The sequence below is a fragment of the Accipiter gentilis genome, chromosome 17, assembly GCF_929443795.1.
Source record: "Accipiter gentilis chromosome 17, bAccGen1.1, whole genome shotgun sequence".
NCBI lineage: Eukaryota > Metazoa > Chordata > Aves > Accipitriformes > Accipitridae > Astur > Astur gentilis.
The window spans coordinates 4452943-4478337 of record NC_064896.1 but is presented as its reverse complement, the minus strand read 5'-3'; the positions used below and the strand labels follow the sequence as shown (position 1 = coordinate 4478337).

Here is a 25395-nt window from a genome sequence, read left to right as displayed (position 1 = left end):
TGCAAAGAAAGGTGAGATAGTATCCTCCCTCTGAGAGAGGAGAACACTGCTTCCCCACTATTCCTAGGTAAGAAAGCTTGTGCAGTTACATGCACAGCAGCGCAGAAATTGTCCGTTTAGGCCCTACGCAAGCAGGGAAAGCAATTTCATTCCTGGATGTTATTGTGGTCATCATGGGGACAAACAGAAATCTAACAGGGGAGTTCAGTTCAGATGGTAAATCTCAGACCTTGACTGCGTATTCCATGTTGGTTGCTTTATGAATGCAGCGTTTACACACTGAGTAGGAGCCGACTCCGATTGCCTCCTTCACCACGTAGCCATCGTTGAACTGGACATTCTTGCCGTGCAGCTGCTGCAAATGGAGAGCAGAGAGTTGATGAGCTGGTAGAGTTCAGGGAAGGGTTTGTGGAACGTGCTGAGTTAACTGCAACACAGAGTGAGCTGACAGACTGCTGTCTGCTACATCCCACAGCTTCTCCTCCTGGCTGGGGAGAGGGAGGAGAAGAGAACAAGGCAGATATAGGTCAGTAGGCTAACACTATCTGCATCTAGCACGGCGCATTTCGGTGGAACCTTTCAACCGACCTCCTGCTAGCACGGGTCCACCTGGAGAGAGGAAAGCAAACAGGCTCGCAATGCCCTGATGGCCTTTGCACATGACAGTCAATAGAAATGAAAGAACAACAGGATGCAAGAATTCAAAACAGAACGACACTGCCTCAGGCTTCCTGTTAGCTCTGCTCCAGATGGTACAGAGGTCCCGCAGACCCACTCTGGAGTATTACTGCGGCTTCTAACAGTTGTTCCTCTGTCCCCACTTCTTACCTGTACCACTGAATGTAGAGGCGACTGGGCAGGTTTCACCTTGCCATCCTCCATCAATCCGGTTGCCACAAAACTGAAACCTCGGAAGAGCTGATGGGCCCCTGCACTAGGAGGGATGCCTGGGGAATCTGCAACAGGAGTCGAGAAACAACTTGAAGAGGGCTAGCCCTGCAGAAGCAGAAGCCTTCCCCTTGCTCCCCCAGGAGCTATGACTCTTCTTTAGGTTATTCGAGACTAGAGCCGCACCACGCAGCACCGAGCTTATCCCTAACACCCCACATACCCATGACTGGGTCACCTCCTCAGTGCTGCAACCAGCCGGAGCTAGCAGCACCAGCAAGAGGCGAACCTTGCCTTGCTGGCACCAGCAAACCAGTATTAAGTCATACAGTATCATTTCACACAGGAAACTTTGGCTTTGCATGAATTCATACAAACCTTTTGGTGTACGTGATGTAAATTCTGTGTCAAAATAAAAGGTGTCATCTGGCTGGCCTACTGCAGGCTTGAAGGGCGGTTTGATTTCCCGGCGGTACAGCTTCTGCAAAACAAAGACAGCTCAAAAGCGCTCCGACAGGTCAACGCTCTCATACACGCTCAGAAGGATGCAAAGGCTTGCTAGGAACAAGAGGCCAAGAAGAGATTTTGCAAAACTACAAACAGCTCTGTGGCTTAGCATTTAATTGCAGCTCAGCAGTCTGAGGGAAGAATTCTTGGCCAGTGGGTGCTTTTGAGTCAGTTTGTGGAGAAATACTACAAGTTCTACAACATATTAAATCACGGGCGAAAAAGTGTTCTATATGCAACTTGGCCCCAGTCCAAAAGCAGTATCTATGAAGTATTTACCTCACCAGGCTCTTCCACCTCCTCCTAACTCCCATTAGGGCTTTGCTGACACATACCTCCCCAGGGACAGCCAGAGGAGATGCCCTAGGAGGGCACTTATATCCCAGCACTCCCACAAGTAGCCTTTTTAAATTGCTTCTTGAAGTAAAAATTTGAAATAAGCTTTATTAGCATTGGTGGAGGTTCAGTCTAGCAGCTTGCTGCGTGCCTGAAAAGCATTAAAAGATTGATCTTCAAAATCCCTTACCAAGTAAGGGAAAATGGGGAAGAAACAAAATTACATGGTAAAGTAGGGAGTTGGCCAGAAGCAATTGGGAAATGCTGGTTCAGTTATCGCCCTGCTTCCTTGTACAAAACAAGGTATTTCCTTGCCAGAAATGTTTCCGTGATTCCTTCCCACTTTGTGCAAGACAATCCTTGTTGTGCCAAACCCCAATTAAAACCTGCACTTTACTGTTGAGAGATGAGTAAATTCAGACTAAGGTGAGATCATAGGCAACTCAGGTATGAAACAGTTATTCACACGACAAACAGAATTTTAGTTTTGGGAAGGATTATTGGAAGAGATGGAAACAGGGGCTGGTAGCTCTCCCGTAGCTGATGCGGGCGTCACGACCGTGCTATTACTGCAGTCAGCAGAACTGCATCACTGCTGCCGAGTGGTGTAAAAGTTTGCTCTTATGTTTCTGATACTCACGTTCCAGTCAATGGTAGAGTAGAAAGGATGGCGCTTGATCTCTTCCGCCCCATCTGGTCCAGAACCTGAAAGATGCACCCGTGAAGCGTGTTGCATTAAATCAGGACCACCAAGTATGCAGCACAGCCAGGTATTACGGGAAACCTGGCTGTAACGAAACGAGCCCATTAACCGAGCACAAGTGCAAACATGCTGCTGACCCACGACGATGCGAAGAGGCCCCGACACAGCATCAGGTGTACTCAGAAACCAAAAAAATGTCTTACCTAATCGGTTGGCTGGATTCCTTTTGAAAAGGGCTCGCAGGAGGCTCTGTGCTTCAGAGCTCAGGAACTGTGGCATGCCCAGCTTTGCTCTGGAGAGGAAGTTATGCAATCGGTTGCAGGTTTAAAGAAGTCAACCCACAAGCCGACTGCAGCACCTCCACCCCCGAAAGTACAATCATCTGTTTGGCATTTACACTGCACCCTTCAAACTAACTGTTGATACAAACCCACTTGCCAAATAAAGCCATTAAGTTGCGAGAACCCCCAAATTGCAACACGCTTAGAGAAAGAGCAGAAGCCTGCCTCCTGTACATACATACAGGAGAGACAAACTCCTCTTACTTGAGGATGAGGGTCATTGTCTCCTTACGATCCTTTCCCTGGAAGGGTAGCGAGCCGGTGAGCATTTCAAACTGGGAGGGAAAGAGAAGAAGGGGAGGTCACGTCTGAGCAAGCCTGAGGGTTGCACAGATCCCACCGCACCTTCATCTGGGAACTCGCCAAAGCTAGCGAAAAGCTTGCAAGGGATCAAAAGCCTAGCTCTAAAAACGATCGCAGTCATCATATTTTCTCCAAAGGAGCTTGGTTCCCAAGGTTTGCAGCGGCAACATGTTCAACCCAGTGCCTTCTCCTGTGGGAGCCCTCAGGTTCAGCAACTGCCAGACGGTGGCACCAGATCTGCACAGACACCGACATCCCAGCACTGGGGTGGACACGGACACCCCCACGCACCCCATGCTGCACACCCCAGCGCTCACTGGGACAACAGCCTCAGGAACTCTGCCTCCCCCGAGAAACACGCGATCCTGGCTGGATGCCCGGACTACAGAGCCCTTTCAGGGAGCTTGGAGAACATCCCCAGGTCAGCACATCTGCTAGACGTGCAGAATCATGTAATGGTGTTTCAGAGCTACCGCTGGAGCAGCTGCCGAGCCAGGTCCCCAAACCCTCTAGCTGGGTACGTACCATTAACACCCCACTCTAGCTGGATACATACCATTAAGACCCCATAGGACCACCAGTCAGCACTGTGCGAGTGGCCTTGGCGATTCACAACTTCTGGTGCCATATATTCCACTGTTCCACAGAAGGAATAGGCTTTCTTCTCATGGTCTATAGCCTCCTTACTCAAGCCAAAATCTACATAAGAGAAAAACTGTCAGTGTGCACCCACGTGCTCTGAGCAATCACACAGAGCAGAGAGGCCGAAGAGAAGCTCCGTATTTCAGGAACCTACCTTGCTGGAGCACAAGGCTTTTGTGGAGTCCCTTACCTGTGAGTTTGATGTGTCCTTCTTCATCCAAGAGGATGCTACAGCATGAATGAAAAGAACAAGTTGTTACTGTCTGCAATAAAGGCTGGTGAGAACAAACACACAGAGCAGAGGCTGGTCTGAGACGCTCCCAGAATCCAGGGAAGGTTATCTGTGCCTTCCCCCAGTGCTTCGAGCTCTGTCACCAAGACACGAGCGGGACCAAGAGCAGCTCCCTTCTCTCTACGCCCTCAACTTCACGTTGAACGAATGACCCACGCAGGTTACACCACCTTTGATCCCCTACATAGCCCAGGTGAAGAACAACGAAGTCATGCAGCTGGTATGCGTCTCTGCAGAGACCCAGCTTGGTGCCTTTTTCCTCCGAAGGCTCTCAATTGCTTAAAGCTGGAGCTCGGAGACTGCCAAGGATTACTGCTCAGACATGTGCTGCACACATGCTGCCTCCGCAGCGCTCCTGGCCGTAACTGCTGATCTGAGGAGCAGGAGCCTTGTCGATTGGCACTGCCGCCTTCCATCTGGCTGGCCTCGGAGCATCATTCAGCTTTGCCTTCGTGGAAGAAGGCCGCGCCGTTTGCTGCCTACAGACTTGGGACTGAACTGAAGGACTCGGTTCCCTGCCTCAGCTGTGCTGCACGTACTTCTCTGGTTTGAGATCCCTGTATATGATTCCCAGGCTGTGCAAATGGTCGAGCCCCAGAGCCAGCTCTGCTAGGTAGAACTTCACGTCCTCCTCGGTGAACATGACCTGCAGGAAGGAGAGGAAGCGGACAGGTGCTGGGGTTACAACGCTGGCAGCGGGACAACCTCCGCTGCACCCATGCGAGACCTTTCACAGCCGTGTTGCTCCTTCCTGCCCTTTCATACCCAAGTTTCCCAGGCTTCAGCCGCCATCCTAAAGTATCAATTAAACAGCAACACCAAAAAAACAAACAGGGTTACTAAGCAGCAGGCGGGCTTTTAAAAAACTCTTTGCTTAGGTTAACCAGGTTATGTTCCCAGTTGTCTTCGCTTGGCGCAACTTCTCGCCACCCCTCCCATTCCCTGCCCTTGCCCCATCCCAGCAAGGCAACACAACCAGCCAACGCTGCAGCAGAACATGGTTCTCGCCTGTTTTAAGCTTAAGTTTTGCTCAGAAGCTGCTGCGGAGGTGAGACCTGCCTCCTATGCTGCTGCTTTTCTGCCAGAGGACAGGGCTCCTGAGTCATCCTCTCCTGTTGCCAGCTCTGGGCTAGCAGCAGCTTGGAGGTTGTTTTCACCCCCTCAAAGACTTTGCAAGGGTCAATCGCTTCTCCAGGCAATTAAGCACAGATGAACTGAGAGCCGCAGCAACGACCAAGATGCCAGAGCATACCCACCTCTTTGGAAAGCCGAGTGAAAAGGTCACCTCCTCTGAGGAAATCCAAGATGAGATACAGCTTCCCCTCTGTCTGGAATGCTGAAACACAAGCCGGAGCAGGAATCAGACCCCTCCGCTGAGGGAAGGCTCCATGGTATTACATTAATCACTTAAATCCCAATGGCTCCAGTTGTGCAGATGCCCTGCATGGTTACTAGGTTAAACACAGGTAGGGCTAATTATTTGGGGTAAATGAGACAGCCTGTCCGTGATGTTGAAATGGGAGCTCACCAGCAGCACTCTAGCACTGCAGAAAATCCTCATTTTTTGGGGGGGTTGGTTCCCTTTCAGCCAGTGATGCCCTTCTGAAAGGGCTGTTTTCCCGAGAGAGGCACTGGTCGCTTTACAGGGAAAGAAGCTGTCCTCGCCTTCCTCAGAGTCAGAGCATTAATCCTGCAAAACTCTGGCTTGACTAGTTAACTCTGCTTTCTCAGTTTCTCCTGATTTAATGTTTTAATCGCAAGGATTTGATGTTTAAACCTTTCCTTCTGGTCTATGCTCTGTTCCCCATTCAGTAGCTAGAGCAGGCATGGGACCAAAGACCTTTCCAAGAAAGGATTTGTGTTAAGGGGATTGTGAAGGCTTCAGAGCAGCACGGCCATTGAGGGACACAGACTGATCCAGACCTCTTCTCCATTTCAGGTATCTCCAGAAGCCTGTTAGGGACCACGAGGGGCTCTCAGCATCCTCCAAGCAGCCTGCTGCTGGATGCCTCATGCTCATCTACCTGCTCATGGCAGGGACGCCTGTAGTAGCATCTTTATTGTGCTTAGAAGCACTCAGCGTCTGTTTGCGCCTGCAGCCCTTCTCCCAGTGTCCCAGCTAGCTCCACACTCACCGTAGTGGAGTTTCACCACAAAGGGATGGTTCACATCAGCCAGGATGTCCCTTTCTATCTTTGTCCTTACTCGATCACGCACTGTGGAAGAAGAGAGGAACAGCTCAGACACTGAAGCAGGGACGCAGTACCTTGGTGTCAGTCTTGTCCCCAGCTTAAACCCTTTAGTACCAGGCAGCTTGAGCCAGAGCTTTTCTCACCTCCATCACTGCGACGAGAGGCTTTTAGAGATGGAGACATGGCTGAGATAAAGATACTTCTCTTTCACCCAGACCACCCTGTGGCCAGCAGTGACTGCTGACACATTTCCCCAGTGCTCTTTGAGACACAGAGGATAAGAGCATCGCTGTAAGAGTATCGTACCTTTCAATGTCGCCTTCTTGAGCACCTTCATGGCATAGAGGTGGTTGCTGTCTGGTGGTGTTATTTTTCTCACCAAGAAAACCTAAGGCAGAAGAACACCACATTTGCCAAGCACTAAACATTAGCAGTACGAGCTGGATGCCTCCCAAAGTGGCAAACCTCACCGTAACCCTAAGAAGCAGCTGGCCGCAGGACTGGTAAGACGTACCTCAAGCTCTCTATGTGAAACCCCATGAGGTTTTCAGGAAAGCACTGTGTGCAGACTCCTCTCACCCCCTACCTCCAGCCACTACAGCACTTGTGCTTTTATACTGCACTTTCCTCCTCTCCAGTCTTCCACACCTCTTGCTCACTCCTGCAGTTCTCGTGGGGCTGTGGCTGATGCCTGGGAGCTGTGACTTGAAGCACTGATGCTGCAATGTACCACAAAGCCTCCTGGTGACTTGCTGGTTTGAGAGCCAGATCAACTCCTTATTATCCAGGTCCTGCATCCTCTTTGGACTTTTACCTCCTTCCCTTCCCTGATGTCCCATTCTACCCATTTTTAGGCAGCTTCAAAAAGACACCACCTTTCTTTTGCATAAAGCCACTGCTGCATTTGCCCTGGCAACAGCACACGGTTGTGTACAAGCCCCCACTGTTAGCGCTGGTAACTGATTGACATGAAGTTGATTTAATGTGTGAGCAGATGGTCTGTAAGAGACCTGGATTATTTACACATTGAAAGAGATAAGAGTTACAGGCTACTTCCTTCCCCCTTCACAGAAGTGAAACTGGACCGTAAACAGGGGCCAAAACCAGTCCCTGGCACACAGCACTATTTCTGAGAAGAGAGGAACATGCCCAAGTCCTCCAAGTCCTCAATTCAACTGACAGCCTGGCAGCCAGCTAGAGAGCTGCAGGAGGTCCTTCTGCCCTGCGCGACACCTGCGTTCATGAGCAGGATACTACTCCTTTCCTCCTGATCATCTGAAAAAAGAATTACAGGGGAGCTTTGGACATAGAGGCTGGCCCTTGTGAGACAGCATTGCTACAGCTGCCTTTCAAGTTAGGAGCAACCATTTGCTAAGTGGGCTCTTCACTCAGATTCTCACAATCTGGTGGGAATCGGGAAAGTGCTTTTCGTTAGGGACACAGTCCCTTTTGTCATCAAAATCATTTCTCTGGTGTGACACATAGGAAGAAAGTGAACTCACCTTGCCAAAAGAGCCCTGCCCCAGCACCTTCAGGAGCTCAAATTGCGAAGGATCGGCTTTCTCGGAGCCTTCCTTCACATGGTGTGTGATGTTGATTTCTTTCACAACACCTTCGCCCTGAAAAAGAGGGGACACGGTTGAACAAAGGAAAGCAAGCCTTACTGGATTAAGGAACAAGGATTGCAGCTACAGATTCACAGGAACCACATCTGAGAGAACCATAAAAGTTGGTGCTTCTCACAGGTATCTCCCGGCTTCAACATCTGGAATAAATAAGTCATCGGTAGGCTCGCACCAGGCAGCCTTGTTAAATATCCTGCACTCTCCCCAAAGGCTCCGCTCCTCACACCACAGGTGTTGCATTTCTTTGAACTGCATTTCAGAAGAGTGCTTGAAAAGCACCTTCCTTTTTAAGGCACTGGTAGCAAAAACAGGAGTGTTTATGCCACTAAAAATCCCACAACACAAAAATACGGCACTGTTGTCAAAACACGGCCAGGGCTGGCAAAAATCAGACATGTTGGAGCCCATCTGCTCAGCAATCTGAGCAACTCTGCAACATAAGTCTTAGTGCATCTTCAGCACATACAGATGATGCTTTAACAGACTCAAGCCTTCAAGAAGATTGAGGGGAAGCCAAGGTCTCTGGCACATGTTTTGTTTAAAACACATTCTTTTATTTAAAAAAAATAAAGAAGAAAAAGAGATTTAATCAGCAGTATCTAGAATAAACTCACCAGTGAAGCTAGGCCAGCACACAAGAACAGCCACAGACCCTGAGGTGATGCTGAAATCCCTCCTTTCCCCAGCAAACCTCGTCCATACCTCTGGTGCACAGAGCTCAGAGTTCAGCTCAACAGAAACACCTTGTGCTGCTTTCTAGTTGCATGCCAGACTTTTTGCACTACTGGTCTGCCAGCTGTGCCTTTCCCTCTACTTCTCTTGATCATACCTAGGCAGTGTATCTGTACTTAGGTTTCCTCTGAGCTTGATCTGTTCCAGCCACTCTCCCGACCGACCACGGGGAGAACTCACAGGGCAGGCTGGACTCAACTTCCCACTTTTACAGATGTGAATCTTACTCATGACAGAAATCTCTTGTAGCTGTACATCTTGTAAGGGCAAGTCCAGGCTTCTTAGCACTTCAGTCCCACATTATCCAGCATCGGATATGGTCTGGTTGCTATTTGGACCTGAAGGCCAGCAATTACGTTCCAAAGGGCATTAAACATGGTTGCTCTCTGACCCTAGGGCAGATGCGGCCATCGGAGGCTGCTAGAAAGCTGGAACTACTATTTAGTTTTTCCTCTTGCAGAGTTGGGGGGGGAAAAAGTGATGCTTTGTTTTCTGAAACTATTCAGATACTTGGTCTGAAACCCACGGCCTAATCAAAGCAGCTTTTAAAAACAACAGGAACCAAGTTTCTCTTGGTTCTGCCTCTCCTCTGCACCCCAGCCCACTCCCCACCCTCCCAGCACCTTCTCGGGGAGGGTGGCCTTGCCAAGCGCCCGCGGATGTGGTTGCCTACCTGCACCGAGCACCCTTCCCTTCCCGCTCTCACGCTTGGCTTTTCTCTAGTTTAGGAAGTGGCTTTGTTTCCATGTTGGTACCTTTGCTCTCTCAAGATCCTGCATTATTCAGACACTAAGACCTAGCAAAGAAGCCCGTGCTCTCAGCGGTGCAGCACGTACAGCCCGAGCATGGGGAGGGGGCAGGGGGACAGGAGCTCCTCCCGTATTATCCTGCCTTTTGCTGGTCTCGGTGATCACAGAGAAGAAAGATCTTATAATCCCTGTAACAACAAGTTTTCATGTTCCATATGCTCTCCCGGCTTAAATCAGCCACCTTACACTTCTGGTTTTTCGTTTGGAGGCTCAGCCCACAGCAGACAGCTGTTGGTTAGGAACAGCTTCCCACTTCTAGCCGAGAGCGTGAGGGGCCGTCAGCCAAGAGGTCTCCTCCTGCTAGTCCTTCCCTGTTGTTCAGCTCTCCAGGGAGCGACCCCACAGCAGGGAGAGACCCAGGGATGGGACCAGTGGAAGTTGTAGGCTCTTTCCGCTGCCCCCATCTCCATGAAAACACTACAGAGAAACCAGGACTACACAGCATCAGCGCTTGTACAACCATGCACGTTTCACCCTGTGGCATCACACACCTATGCAGAGAGGAACATTTAAAATGAACTCTCGTATCCACCTCCAAGGCATCCGGACCCGTTCTCCCGCCACAGCTCCTCAGGAGCTGCGGAGCGATGTATTTTCACAGCTGTGGGAATTCTTTGCCTTGGTCAATAGCGAGACCCAGGGAGTTTAACTACAAGTGGTTTCAGCAGCCCAAGCTGTATCTGAAGGCAGGCAAAGATTTGCATACGTAGCCTGCTAGCCAGACCACATCAGCAAACACACATACATATATATATACCAACAAGACCAAAAGTGGCATCAGCAGAGACATTGTTGATAGGTTTCTGAGAAAAGCTTTGAGATGCCATTTGGCATCTTGCTGACACAAGGGAGGTTTTCTCCCGTGGACTCATCCAGTAACTTGCAATTCAACAGTTCGGACTCTGGGGACCGGCTCCTACAGCCTGTTTAGCAGCACCAGAACAAGTCTCTAGCGCAAAAGCACTTGCGTGCCACCGAGCACAAACAAGCTCTGCTTGCACCGAGATAAGTTTCTTCCAATGGCACCGTGAAGCAAACTATCCCAGAAGGCAGAAAAGCAAACCAGACTGCTCCGACTATCCATCTGAAGCAGCAGCCCACCTGGATGAGCCACCAGCAACACCAAGTGAAGCAAAGCGAGCTAGCGGCAGTACTGACCGGGCTGGAGAGCTGGCTGGGGGCAGGCAGCTGCAGGCTGCAGGGCTTGGCTCGATGTTTCCTCTGCAGCCAGAGCGTGAGGAACGCGCAGATGCGAGGAAGTTTAGGGTCCCTCTCCATTCTCCCATCCCGACATCAACATCGCACAGCCCAAGTAACCGTCACCCCCTGAGATCCCGGGGAAGCATGGTCGGCTCCCGAGGATCGGGGAGGCTCCCGCGGAGCTGCATGGACGCCCCACGCTTGAGGTTGCCGGATGGAGGAGATACAGGTGGTTAAAGCCCAGCTGGCAGATGCGCAGTGGAGACAAGCGACTCGGTTGCAGAGGCACATTCACGCTCCCACTCCCCAGCAACAGCGCTTGTGGTTGGGGCTTTTGGGTTGGTTTTTTTTTTTTTTGGTTTTGGTTTTAAAAAAATCTCACAGCTCCTTGTTCACGTTTGGGTTCCCTGGTTCAGACAAGATGCTGACAGAAAACATACATGGTCTAGTTAAAGTGACTTCCATCTAGTGCTACATGAATCTCATGTCAGGCTGTGAGCTTTGGGGGTATTTCCACAACAGGGTAATATTCCGAGAAGCCACTTACTCTTTAAAAAGGAAGAGAAAAACTCATGAAACCTCACACAGAAGTCTGACACCACCTCGGAAAGCTGCACATCTCTTTGCTCTCACACTGGCACACGGATGATAAGTCACCCATGACAGGATTCAGGGTGCATCGATCCCATGGGCAAATCCTCTAGCATCACTAGGATTTTCACCTAGTCTGTCGTTTGCTCTATGCTGCACGGGAGTACTTGCTGTGGATGCTGGAGTTATCTAACAGCCACCCTGGGAAGTTCCATGCGAGGTATTTTTTAAGGGCACTTCTGATGCAGACAGCTTCTGAACCCACTGCTGCTCGGATTTACCGGCAGAACAGAGGAGAGGTATTTAGATCGCTTGTTTTGCCTCCTTTCCCCTCCAAGCCTGTTCCCCTTTGACCTTTCCATTGGGTCAGGACAGACAGATGTTTTCTGCAGCAAGACCCCAGAGAGCGCAGGTAAGAAAGAAACCCCTTGAAATGAGTAAAAAGACACCCACGCACCTTCGCAATTAGAAATAACCCCGTGTCAGCGTTGATTTCTGAATTTCTCCAGAGAGCACAGAGTATGAAAAGAGGTTCTTGGTTTGGACCCAGAGAAACTACTTATGACTGTCTTGCCTCCTCCGCCCCCATAACGTGCTCTTTAAGAACCGATAACGAAAGAAACAAATGACTTAATACCAGCAAGGCAGCTGGTCCCAGCTCCACGGAGGGAACCTCAATAGCTGATGAGGTCCAAAGCAAGGGAGCAGGTGCCAGCGAGCAGCACGAAACAGCACCGTGCAGCTGCTGAGCACAAGTCTCCGGGAGACTTGGTTCATACTGACACCTCCTTCGCTCTGCCACGGTCCCAGTGAAGCAGAAACCGTGTCCACAACGTGCCGCCCGAAGGTGAGCATCACCGCTTCTAAGGAAGCTTTCCGTTGCTCAGTGAAGCTGTGCAGGAGACGCAGCCAGCCAGCTCTCCTTGCGCGTGGGCCTGGCAAGATCTGATAAATCTCGTCCCGATCGAGACAATTTTGCATGTTGCGTTATCAGGCACTCAGCACGGGGAGAGGAGCCTCAGAAAAGCAACCAAAAAACCCCACTGTACATCCCTGCCACTAAAATGCTGGAGCGCCCGCCCCAGCAAGCTGACAAGATCAGAAAGCCACAGGAGACATAAATGACAGCACGGAATGGGGTTTGTTGTGGGGAGGAAGGAGGAGGAGGATGAAATCAAGTCCAGGATGTCATGTGAGCAAGTGAGTAATAGCTGTTTTCTGTATTAGCAGTCCCACCTAGCTGAGACGGGCTGGTAGGGGCTTGCTGCCAGAAAAGGTTTGGTTTTCAGAGAGGTCCTCGCGAGCTCTGCTTACGCCCTCGCATACGTGGGACGACCCGTCAAGGGACAAAGTGCAAATTAAATGCATGAGTCTCCTCGAGGTGCACATCTGCAGCAGGCTCTCTTACCTTGTCTGCCGAGTCCACAAGGTCTTTCTCTATCCAAGTGATGTCTGATTTTGCCTGTGGGACAACAAAGGAGTGTCAGCACAGAGGGGCTGTGATACTCTGCTAAAGTTTTCCCAACGAACTTGTTTAGCAAGACCAGGCGAGCTGTTTCCAGTCACTGGTGGTGTCCCACCAGACATCGCTTCTCGGGATGCGATTCTGAGCTCTGATGGTGGCTCCGGGAGAGCGGTCGGAGCCAGCTGCTGTTAAAGGCTTTGATAAACTCTGACGGGTGGTGGAGAAGGACACGGTGCCGGCGCTTGGTTACACGCATTTCCCAAGAATCGGAGCGCCACCGCCAAAGAGAGAGAATTAATTTCTGGCAGGTTGATTAAAGTCTAGATCAGGTTTTACTCTCAGCTACACATGGACAAGCTCCAAAAGCATCTGTCCTGGTAGCGGTGTCCTGGGTCTGCAGGGAAGTTTGGCACCCCTGTGGCCAAGAGAGGGCTCCTCTCCAGGGGCACGCTCAGCGTTTCTAAACAGGAGGAACATATTCAAATACCCAAACTCACCACATCCCTCCAGGGCAGGGCAGGGCCAGCCCAGCTGCTCTGACAGGTCCCTGAGCAGCATTAGAAATGTCAATTTATGTGCCTCTGGGGCCAGATGCAATTCTGTGAACCCTTACAGGGAGAGATGCAGAAGCATTTAAGGGGAGCTCAGAAAACAACTGCTTCTGAGCTAGGATATGGCTCCTTTTCCCCCCAAAACTCAGACTTAAGGGAAGAAGTAAGTTTTTGCAAGGTCAATACCCAAGCCTGCTGTATTTGAATGAACGTACATAGATTTGCTATCACATCTAGGCACTCTTTCACCTGTTTTTTAGATAATGAGCTAAGCTTGAATAGAAAAATCACCCCCCCGAAAAATCAAAATGGATTTGAAACATTTCCTCCAAGAGGTTCAAGTCTTTGGCTGCAGATGAGATAAAACTCATGTGACTGCAGACACAAGGGATGTAAGAGAGACTCGAGCTGTGACTTCTCTTATGTCTTTTCAAGCAGTTTGTCAGCACAACGGAGCCCGTGGCGCTGGCAGGGCTCTTCGGCGCCAGCAACGTCAACCGGGTGGGCGCAGCGTGAGGCAGAGCGACCTGAAAATAGGACAGGAGCTATGGAGAGGCAAGAGAAGAAAAAGCAAGCCTCTAGGGAAGGGAGGAGCTGTGGGAAAACAGTGAGATTAGAGTTAAGAATTAACTGATTTTCAGCTCTGGAGGGACTGGATCAGATCAGAGGGGGTCCCTGCAGTCACCTCTTTCCCTTCCTCCCCTCCATTGCTCTGCCCTTGCTGCGGGAGCAGCCAGGATCTCTTTGGGTCTGGGAGAAGGTGGTTGTCCCGCTGCCGCCGTGGGAAGCGGATGCCCGGGGCAGCCGGCTGACACATCTACCAAAGCCACAACTAAACCCCTTCCTGAACTCCCCAAAACCTCAGTGATCCCCCCCGGGGATCACACCCACCCACAGGGAAACCAGCTCCTTCACGGCTCCGACCAGCGAGCAGGCACCAAACCCTGCCTTGGATGGGGATGGATTGATTTCTCTCCCACAAGCACGGATCTCTCTGCAGGTCCACCCTACCAGCACAAGACACTGCTCCTGCGAGCTACCAGCCATCTTCTGACACCCGCAGCCTCGGGGGAGGCCATTTTACACAGATTCCTGCACCACTGAGAAATGATATTTGCTGTTCCTGAAAAATAAAAAGGAAACCCCGGCCACTGGGCAGATCCGAGCCCAGGAGGTCACTCAAGTCAGAGGAGGAGACAACTTCTTCGAACTTCCCAAAGCCGCCTTTGAACTGCACAGATGGCTTAGTCACCCTAGATCAGGGCTGGGAACATACATATGGGGTGGGTTTTTTTTGCAGCACCAAGTTCAAAATACAAGTCCTCTTTCCTACTTTCCCCTTTCTTGAGGAATGATTTTACAAGCCAGAAGCCAAGAGACAGGTTTGTTTTTGCTCACATTTTGTCACTTTGCTGGTTGAGACAGTCACATCTAAATGCAAGGAAGAAAAAAAAAAAAAAAAAAACCTGCAAGAGCTAGAAACAGATTACGCTTTTGGCATTTCGCTTCCTATTCATCAACAACTAACCAGAAGCTGTTTTAATTTCTGTTGCTTCAACACATGCTCTGGTCCCAAAACACTCCCAAATTTCTGGCAGCACCTAGGAAAGACACTCCTTAGAAAGCAGTTTTACCATCAGAAATGCCTTTTCCAAAAGAGAAGTCGTTAGTTAATACTGGATAAGGTCTGGCTCTATGAGGTCAGGAGATTCACCATCTTCTTGTGTCCTGCAGAAGAGACAGAGCACAGCACCCTATGCAGAGCAGATATTTTACCAGCTAGACACTTGCCTCCTGGATCCTTGGCTTGCTGCGAAAGAGGAGCCTCAGCATCTCCAAAGCTTTAGGCTGCTATTCTCCCATACTTTGCAAGCTGGCTTCTGAACTTAGAGCACTCTGCAGCACCCAGACCAGCACGAGAACCCCGAGTGTAGTAGTTATGTCACTGGGATGTATTTTGGGAGTTTTCACTGAAAGGAAACTGCGGTTTCGTATGGGGAAATTGCATTGTGTGGCGATGGCTGCACAGTACCAGCAGGCAAATGAAAACACTGGATGGCTTTACGGGTGCTTGGGCATGGCTCTTTCAATCAGCAAATCTCAGCAGGCTTTTCAAGAGGATCAGTACAGTCCCCCATGTCAGAGACAGGAAAGTAGGCATAGAAAGACTAATTTCAGTCACTACACGAGGCAGCAACAAGCAACTGAGAGCCTGTGCAGCTTTCTTCCTCAAACTTATGCGGCCCCTGCTCTGAGCAGCACAAATGCCGAGTCCAGCACAAATGCTCTCCCTGGAGGATCAGCTGAATTGCAGGTCTGCAGGGAAGGGGTCAGGAGGAGGCAGGTTCTGCATCCTTCCCTGGTTCGTCCCTGCCCCATGTCAGAGTCACCGCTTGGTCATCTGCTGCATCAGGTCTTTGGGACGCTGCTGCGAGGCCCCACGTGAGGTTTGCACACTGACATCTTATGGGGGGGGTTGCACAATCCTGCCCGCTTGCTCAGCGGTCAGCTCCTGCACCGTGACGCTGCTCTGCACCCTGCTCTTATACAGCCAGGGATGCCTTAATACGGCCAGAGATGGGCACTGGCCAAGTCAGACAGTGCAGACGCGGGGAGCGGAGTGGAGAGGTGAGAAGGTCTTCATCCCTATGGCTCCGAATCAATTCTTTCCCAATTTCTATGTTTGCAAGGAAAAGAGGCGAGCCCCACGCTTACTCCCAGTTCCTGTCAAGAGGCCATCTGCATTTCATCTGTACAAAATAGATACCCTAGATGGTTTCAAAAGTTACCCGGCTGTTTCACCAGTGTCACTGCGAGGTCCTTTGCTGTTTCACAGAATCCCTTTAGCTGTCCCCGCTCTGTACCTTAAAGTCACAGCTCCTGCCAAACTTCTTTCCAGATCCATGCAACTTTTGCAGCTCTTAAGCTGCTTAGTGCTGCCCTGGACTGCAGCATTCAACCTGCCGCCAGGCTGCAGCTGTGTCTATACGGAGCATCCCAATAGCTCCTTCCCACTCCTAGGGCCTGTTTCCCAGGGAGAATCGCTCCCTCCTCAGTGGCTGGAGGCTCAAGGGATCTCAAAATGATTCTCCAGCAGAGAAACACAGAAGCTGGAAGTTACGTTTGGGCAGCTACAGCTTGTGCAAGGAATTAAAGCAGCTGCAGGAGGCAGGCACGCTTCTAGCGTGAGATGGGATGATGCACTACCCTGGTTCGTCGTCTGGCCTCTCTTCTGATCAGTTTTCTGACCTGTGCGTTAACATGGGCGCAAAGAATTTCATCCTCACCCCATCCTGCCTTGTCAGGGGTCTGGCTCAGCCTACCTGCCTCTTTTCGCCCCTAGAAACAACGCTTTGAATTCCTGAGGCTCTTCACAAGGAAGAAGCTCATCCTAAAGCCCCTCTGCTAAGCCTAGAGATCATAAACCAGTCTTGGTCAGAAGCAGAAGCCATCAGCTCTTTGCTTCAGATACAGCTAACAGCCATGGAGGGAAAGGCTGCTGCAAGAGTGCAAACCTCCATTGCTTTGCCATCTCTGCTCCCAAGAGAAGGAACCAGAACCAAAAAAACGGGTAACAATCCCAATATAAGGCAATAAATCTGTAGCAAGAAGCATAAACCAAAGGAAACTGTGGTGCAGGCAGCTGCACAGCAGTAAGCAGGTTGTGAGTCTAAGGGCAAGAGACACGCAGGCTGAGCCAAGGCAAGAGGCTTCCTCCATCATACTTCCAAATGACCTTACACATCCTGGGTGGGTTTGACGCTTTTAGGGCAGAATTAAGTCACTTCTAGGCCTTATGCCATATTTTTGAAAAGCAAAAACTTGGTGACAGAAGCGGGTTTGCCAATTCTGTTCTTTCTTTTCCTATACCCGTGGGTCCTGGGAGAAGCGGGGTGATGCTGTCTGAGCAGACACCGGCACTGAAGTGCCAAGACCTGGCTGTAAACTCTGCGTGAGCCTGCTGTCATTGGCACATCAGTCCTAGGAAAGATGATCCCCAAGTCCAGTGATACCAGATACAAATGGTTCCCGGTGTACAGTTTAAAGATGCTGTAAATCCAATTCTGCGTCAGCAGACAAGACTGTAGGACTAAGCTCCAGCAAGTCCCAACATCAGCTCCATAAAACAGGACACTTGCTAGCCCTATAGATTTAAATCAGAATAACCAGGGGCTGCCTTTGCCTCCTGCCAGGATCCAGTTACATCCCACCGAGCACTGGGAACAGCACTGGGGAGGGAAGGATCAGGGTTTCATAAACTGGAAGGCGATGGTGTGAAGAACTGCTGCCCGAAGCGAGACAGCTGCTGTCACGTCAATGTGCTCCAGAAGTGGGACTGGTGCCCCACGCTAGACCAAAGGGATGTCTCAGCAGAGGTTTCAGCTGCTGCCCAGGAAGCACTGGGTGAAGACAACCTCTGACCGCGGGCAGATCCCTCCGGCGCCGACCGCTCCTGGGTGCCAGCCTCAGGAGTGTGGGAGCTTCACGCTCCTGAACTTTTGCATGAAGTTATTTATGCAACCTACTCCAGAGCAATAACCTCCCTGCAGAGCAGCAACTCTGGCTCTGGAGGGAGCTTGAAATAAATGGGAAGCAAGAGATGCTGCAGCTTTGCAGAGGAAGCAAGTCTGCTTTTGCTGCTAAGAGCAGAGAGGCAAAGGCTGCTCTGTCTGGAACTTTTTTTTTAAAGCAGTGGTTCTCAAAAAGGGGAACAAACAAAGCAAAGAAACCTCCCCAGCCACTGCCTGCCCTCCTGCAAAGGCCTTATTTGGGCAAGGCTGACGGTTGGTCTCATTTGCAACCAACGAACTGGCCAGAACCACGTACTTTTGTGTGCAGTTCTTTGGTGGATCACCCTCAGTGCTCCTGGGAACCCCCAGACTTGGCCCCAGCCTGAGCAATCCTGGGGGACGCTCGTCCCTGAGCAGCACCGTTCTTCCCTGAGCAGAGACACCGCACAGCCTTGCAAAGCGAAGGGCTTCAGCTTGCGGTACCTGCGTCTGAACAAACCCACCAGCCAGCACGGAGGACGGGCTGGACCTGTTTAGAGAGATGGGATGGAGAGAAGGGAACCGTGCCTCGAGGCAGAGCCATTTTGACACGAGAGGAAACGCTGCCCACAGCAACGAGATGGTCATATCAGCAGCTGCAGATTTTCACTCGCTTTGTTACCATCCACCGACTTCCAGGAAAGCAAGGCAGGCGATGCTAACTACCCCCACAGGAAACCTGCCCTCTGAGCAACGCCTCTCCAGAAGTCTGCAACTGCTCCGGGACCTCTCAGGAGCTGAGAAATGTCACCGTGTACCTGTACTACACGCACAGCCTGCACGTGGGACGGTCACCACGTCAGCCCACCGCCACTCCTGGGGCTTTGCTGGGAGGGGAGAGCAAGAGCTAGGTCGGAGTAAGCAGGTGCTGCTGCTCCGTGTTTGTTCGGGAAAGGAGTTCTTTCCTGGCCTGTCACTCGTTACAGCTTAGGAGAGAAGTTGAAAACAGAAGTCCAGCCAAGCAGAACATTTTGTGAGATCGTACCAATTTCATTCAATTGCCAGAGTTAGAAAAAACACCTGGGAGAATTCAAGAGTTTCACTTTACCTAATTCAGCAGGCGTTGTCGTATCAAGGTTGTATTCAAAGATTAAACACCAAAGCCATCTCTCTTGTACTTACACGTACCACACACAATTACAGGAAAAAAAACCTTGAAACCTCAAGCAGATTTAAAAACCTCTCTGCCCAAGAGCAGACTCTGTCCTGTTCTCCCACAGGTGTTCCAATGGGTTTAATCCCAGTCCACGCTCCCTGGGCCATACAGCTCCCGCTCCCCCACGGCTGCCCTCCCTTCCAGGTATGAAACCTTGTGGGCTCTGGTTTTCCCAACTCCAGCATCATCCCAAACATCACCGATCCAGCATCATTGCAGGGCTGCCTGCTGAAAGCAAAGGTCTGACCACCGTTTTATTGCGTTTTATAAGACAGGGTTACTTTTGCTTAGAATGTGCATGCCTGCATCTGCAAAAGTTTGGGAAGAAGAGACATGGGACCTCTCACTTGAGCTCCTCAACTACTTCCAACCACACTCAGAGCAGGAAAAGCTGCTGAAGAGTTCAGTCCTCAGGGTTTTTATAAAGAAGGCGGCAGATGGAGGGAAGAGGTGTGCCTGTGCCCCTACGAGCCGTCAGAGAATCAGCAACAGCTTTTTACAGGAGGAGGGAGAAACAGGACAGCGTAAACGCCTGGGGTCACGGACAGAGCTTAAAAGAAGAGGGAGATTCTTAGAGCAATCCAAGAGGATCTTCAGAGAAAGAGACGGCTTCGTTAGTCCTTTAAACTAAACTCATGCTGAACAAGGGCATTTGCTGTTTTGACAGACAAAAGCCTCAGGAGGCAGCCAGGGCCCGGGGGAGGAAGGGCCCACCGCGGGGTGGCTTTGAAGATGGAAGTCTTGGACAAAGTCACTTCTACAAACACAGTTAAGGAGCACTGGAGACTTCGGCAACTGGAACTTCCCGATAAGTGGATAAGGACGGGGGCGGATTCCTGGCAGGAGCTTTGCTGCTAGAGGTTTGCGGCAAGGGAATACTGAGAGGGAACAGTGCTGCGGTAGAAAAGAGGCACGTTTCACCCTACGCCATCTCCAAGGACTGTTTTATTGGTCTCCTGAAAAACAAAACAAACCAAAAGCGAGGGAGGGAGAAAAAAAACCAGGTCATGCAGTCAGACCTCTGCACAGAGAGGGTGTCGGTAACGTTGGCGTCTAGAAATCCTGTTCATCACTACCTTCATGTACAAACTCTTATGGGGCCAAGGCAGCTAAGAGAAGTGAATGCCCAACTCCATCATGGCAAGGATAACACCAGGAACCTCCTCCCATATGGCTTCAAACAAAAGCCTTAGACTCCGAGCATCCTAGAAGTATCCGGCAATCTTCCTTGGGGAGATTCCCCTCCACTCAGAGAGGCAGCCAAATGCTCAATGTAAAATTAATTTGGTGACCTATGAGAAAGACTTTTCTGCTGCTCCGAGCAGTGATCGTGGCTCCCCGCAATGGGGGTAACAAGCAGATCCCTAAAAAGGGAAGACTTAGACCGAGACAGCGCAGTTTTACCCTGTTTGGTGTTTAGATGGAGCAGTTCCACCCTTTTTTCTTTTCACGGGCCCCTTCTCTCACCAGCAAGTTCACTTCTTCTGTATGTCAGAAAGTGACCTACATCATCTTCTGCGGAGGTGGACGGAGCTGTCACAGGGAGGAAACACTGCAAAATCCTGGAGGCCACAAATAGACACCAGCACGGTCTGGCAACGAGGGGGAAAGCACCAGTAACAGAGCACAGGGGACTTCCCGGCAGAGCACGGTGGGACAGTGGTGACAGGTACCGGTGCAGCTGTGGGACAGGCTGCGTCACCCCAAAGAGCCCAGGGCACCCTGCCAGGCTCCCCCTTGAGCACGCTCCAGCAGGTGGCACTCGGAGCATCTTTAATGTCCAAAAAGTGTTTCTGTTCTGAAACAGGAGGGTGAGAGCCAAAAGGACCCATTTCATAAACACCCATTTCATAAACACCTCTGTGGGAAGATTGAGCACCCCTAAACCAGGGGGGATCTAGGAACTGCTGAAGGGATGAGATGTTTTCTCAGGCAAAGCCTGAGGCTGAAGAAGGGAAGAGGTGGCCTCACGCAACAGAGCTCCCATGGCAAGGCAAGTCCTTCTGCTTCACAACATCCTTTTTGATCTGCTCGGTTGTTACCTGACTCATTTGACCAGGAACGCCAAAATACCTGCTTTACACCAGAGGGCTCAGGTCCCTTTTGGGATGGAGAGAGCAGAGAGGCTCAGGCACAGGCATCCCCCTTGCACTCCCCAGTCTCCTCCCTGCTCCTGGCTCTCTCCAGCAGCATTTTGGCACCAGATCCTGAAAGTTTCTTAAAAAAAAAAAAAAATTAAATAAAATCTCTCCATCCTTTCCAGGCACTACAAGCCACAGCTGGCCAGGATCAGCTGACAATGAGCAGTTTGGGCTAAAGATACAAGCTTAGGCAAAAGAAGTTCCCAAACCCCACCGAGACATTCCGATAGCTCTCCGGTGGCACTGCAGCCTGCTGCAGAGCTGCAAGAGAAGCACTTGCAGCCAGGAGGACTTTGCACCCAGTGAAATGAGATGCCAGAAAGGAAAATACCTTTAACTGCCAGGAGATAAGGAACTACTTAATTATGCAGCTTCTACAGAACAAATCAGTCTCCATTTAGAAAGCGCAAAGGACACTGCCTCCCCTTCCTGCAGCCCTACACACGTTTCCCAGCAAGGAGGAAAGGTCCACTCCCAGCAAATTCAGATAAGCTCATGCATTGATGGTGGTAAAACCAGGACACCCCATCCCAGGCTTTTCTACATGAAGAATATTACTCTTCGGAACCAGCATTAAAGCACTATCCACCATCTAGGCATGATGCAGTTTTGCTACTTTCAGTACAGAAGATGAAAACTCTAACTAAATTATAAAATATAATGCTGGTTTCACAACAAGACCTGAGACTTGTTTGCTGCCCCTGGAGTTATCGTGGGATGTGGAAACTATTCTCTATCGCAGGCACGCAGGAATTCCATACTCCTCCCACAGCACACATGCTGCCGGCGGTTTTCTTGTTGCGAGACACATGAAAAGTGGCCTCAGGACTTGGTAAAGCCTTTGCTTGGTACCTACCAGGTTTTGGGATGTGTATGCTGGGAGAACCCAGCGCTCTCTCCCACCCTCTGGGAAAGACACACGTGTGAGAGACATTGAAAAAAAAGTAATCACCACATTCGCATGGTGGCTCTGAACTAGAGCACTGTTAAAAGAAAAAAAACACATCCAAAACACACCCTGAGCTGTGTGTTACCAACACCCTGGTGAGAGCGTACAGGATGAGCGCCTGCCGTAGCAACGCACAATTTTTTCATTTAACGCTTGTACAAAACACTGATGCAGCCAGTGGCCGCCCCCTCGGCAGCTCGGCGGTGACACAGGCACACGCGCCTGCCCTGCGTGCCGGGGATGGGACCGTAACGTGAAGATCACTATCCATCCCCTTCCCAAACATCACAGCATGGGAATTACAGTCACCCTGAACACTGGGAATAACATCTTTTGTCCTGTTCCCCTAAGACATGAAAAATGCTATTTTAAGGAGCTTTTCTTCCTCCCGCAGAGACCCCTGCAGAGACCCCAGAGTTCCCCTCCTGGTGCTGCTGCCCAAAAGGAAAAACCCCCCCAAAGACCACCGCAGACCCCAGGCCCAGTGCTCTCCGGCTGGCCCGATGACGGTGCAGAGCCATCGCCTCCCCCTCTCTGTAAGCAGACACTGCCTATGCCTGATCTGTAACCTGGCCAGCCCAAGCCGTCCGGTTAAATACCCCTCTCTGATGGCGAGGAAATCAATACTGCCACATCTCAGAGTGCTTACGGGAGCACAAAAAGATTGTGTTCGCAGTCCGTTCGCTATTCCCAGAGCCACACCAGCAGCTCTGCTGAGATCAAGGTCTCAAGTACAAACGAGGGATAAATGCCTTCCTTTTCCATATCCGAAAGGGTGACATTTCCCAGCTGCGTGCTCCAGGACTGGCAAGGGAAGGACCTGGATTTCATGCTGCAGTCGGGAAACCCTTTCTGCCTCAGAGCATCATTGCAATGAGATCAGCTGGAGTTTCTGGGAGGCAATGCCAGCAAGCGGCTTTTCCTAAGGGCGAGGGAGAAGGGCTCTGGGCAAGACAGGATTCCTTAGGGGATAGCTGGAATTATCCTCCCTGGACGGTCCCCAGCCTCCCCCAGCCCTGTGGCAGCCCCTGGCAGGCAGCACAGTGCAGCTGCGGGGGGAAAAAGTTATTACAGCTTCACCTGGAGGTATGGAAGGAATTTACGGCTCGTGTCAAAACTAGGCTTCAGCTTCCAAATAAAACTGAGGCTTGTAAAGCTGCAGAAGCTTCAGAGAGACTGCTTGTGTGTGCAGGGCGAGTCCTGCAGCAGCATCTGAGCCAGTGACCCCCCCAACAAACCCAGCCAAGGGGACTCAGTGCTCCCAGTTGCTGGGGTGACATGCTCCACAGACCCAAGCCCGCACTGACCCCTTAAAAAATCAAATGTGAATAAGTTCTTCGGTTTGAGCTCTTCGGTGCTAGCCCTCAGCTGCCGTCCCTGGCACAGAGGGAGCTGCCACCACCCCATCCCCTGCGGCTGGTCCCCATCTACCCTTCCCTCCATCGGAGAGAGGAGCCTGCGACTCCTCCATCCCTCCGGGGAAGCGCTGGCAGAGCTCTGGCCTTGCTCACGCTTCCTCCTGGGTCCACACAAAACTTGACTTCAGCAATCCTGTGCCCTCTGCCCCCCCAGCTCAGACAGCTGGGAGAAGCCTGGCCAAGAAGGGGTGGGCAGGAGGATCCCTCACTTTGCTGCGGCCTCAAGAACTCCTTTAAGTCTGACGGGGAGATGGATGACACGGGTTTCCTCCAGCTACAGCACATAGTAAGAGATTTTTTATTTATTTATTTATTTATTTATTTTCAGTAAAAGAAGCTTTCTGGAGGCAAAGCTTGAGGCAGTTTCTATGAACCCACAAGGGGGATGGAAATGGAAGAGAAGAAACCAGAGCAGTTTTGATGGGTCGGCGCACCATGCGTGAGGGCGGTTTGAGTGCTGCTCGCCAGCTCTGCAGTCTCTGCTGCATTCCTCATGTGCAAGTCCTGTAAACTGACCCCTCTTCAATTATTCATTAGAGTCTGCAGCTCATCAGAGACTCTGCTCCTCAAACAGGCATTTATTTGTGGATTTTTTTTTTTTTTTTTAAAGAGCTCAGAAGCTTGCTCTTAACCGTAGCCCAGCCTTGCCAAGGACGAAGAGCAAACGCACTGGCAGGAACAAGCCAGGCAGCTGTCAGGCATTACATTAAAAACAAACCCACTTGATTACTTCAACTGACAAGACGGAGCAGCCAGTTTAAGAGCTTTACTACTGACAGGCTGAAAAAGCGGAACATTAAGAGAGTAGCAATAGCTGCAGCCCAATCCCTGCGGCACGGAGGGGAAGGCAGATTTCCAGGCAGCACCATGCCATGCTTGAGATGTTCTGCTCCCACCAGGTTATCCCAGGTCCTGCCCAGTCTTGGGGGACCAGACTGGCTGGAGCACTCTTGGCCGAGCAGCTGGAAGCAACAGAAGAGGGGCAGTGGGCAGAGAAGGGATTTGCTGAGGTACCTGTCTCTTCCCACGTTCGATAGCTTTCCAGTTCTTGGAGAAAACAGCAGCAGCTGTGCAAACACACCAGGCATGTTTCAAAGCAGAGCGTTTCACTTGTTTGTTTTAAACCCCTTCACGTTAAGAGGCTGCAATTAGAGCGATGTCCAAGACCGATGAGGATCACGGCGCTGGACGTGTCTTCTGTCTCGCACTTGGCCTGGAGCTGGAGTTCACGCTCAACGCTGGCAGCCTACGCAATGAGAGCCCTCCATCACCTGCACCCTGGGTGGACACACAGGACTTGCCCTTTGGTAGCCAGCAGGTCTCGGGTGACTCTTTCTTCGTCCCCCCCCTGTGAAGGGAAGGTGCTTCACGTTTCCCCTCTGGCCACCGACTTAGTGATGCAGCTCCAGAGAAGACAGGACAACTGTCAATGGATGTTCTGGCAGTCAGCGAAGCCTACAGCAAGACGCGCAGTGGGTGAAGGAGAGAAACGTACTGTTGGAAAGCAGAGCTATGAGCAAGCACTAATGCAGGATGCCACGATGGAGCAGCAGAAAGCCTTCCTCTCTTACATCCTGCTGGAGGAGCGTGAAGAATTCCCACTTCATGACTAGAGGTCAGAGCAGGATTCCTCACCAGCAGTGAAGCCCAGCCTGCAGGAAAGCTGCTCCAGCTACATCCAGTTTGCAGATGGGAGCAAAGAGCCGGTCTCGAGTACCTCAGCAGGTGCAGGAGGGGCGTAGCAAAACCAAGAACCAGCCTTATTTCTACCAGCAGTCGACTGCTATTGAACCACACAGAGGACTGGCACCGAGCTATCTCACAGGTAGATGGCTACGACCCTGTTTCCTCCAACTCATCCCAAAGAATTACAATCCAGAGCTGTGACTGCAACTGTACTTTGTCATCACTAGAGGGTTATAGCAGGGGTTTGCACCCAGACCACCACAAACTAATGTTTACGCTGGTGATGCGGGTATTTCTCTGGCCAGAAGTGTCCACGTC

The 25395-nt window shown here is 51.0% G+C and overlaps 1 protein-coding gene across 7 annotated transcripts in view; it reads right to left on the bottom strand.

The window, feature by feature from the left end:
- Positions 1 to 25395, bottom strand: part of RPS6KA1 (ribosomal protein S6 kinase A1) — a 43938-nt gene that overhangs the window by 7235 nt on the left and 11308 nt on the right. For 2 of the 7 annotated variants that reach the window (XM_049819875.1, XM_049819877.1), the window contains 14 exons: positions 12570 to 12623; positions 7707 to 7823; positions 6511 to 6592; positions 6148 to 6228; positions 5269 to 5348; positions 4552 to 4658; positions 3911 to 3948; positions 3635 to 3777; positions 2980 to 3050; positions 2638 to 2726; positions 2372 to 2436; positions 1267 to 1369; positions 829 to 956; positions 230 to 355 (listed from right to left, as the gene is read on the bottom strand). In XM_049819875.1, the coding sequence (XP_049675832.1) occupies positions 230 to 355; positions 829 to 956; positions 1267 to 1369; positions 2372 to 2436; positions 2638 to 2726; positions 2980 to 3050; positions 3635 to 3777; positions 3911 to 3948; positions 4552 to 4658; positions 5269 to 5348; positions 6148 to 6228; positions 6511 to 6592; positions 7707 to 7823; positions 12570 to 12623 (1284 nt within the window). Of the gene's footprint in view, positions 1 to 229; positions 356 to 828; positions 957 to 1266; positions 1370 to 2371; positions 2437 to 2637; positions 2727 to 2979; positions 3051 to 3634; positions 3778 to 3910; positions 3949 to 4551; positions 4659 to 5268; positions 5349 to 6147; positions 6229 to 6510; positions 6593 to 7706; positions 7824 to 10528; positions 10778 to 12569; positions 12624 to 14188; positions 14636 to 14968; positions 15119 to 25395 lie in introns of those variants that run through there. The other 5 variants (XM_049819878.1, XM_049819882.1, XM_049819879.1 and 2 more) reach the window with 4 other exon arrangements.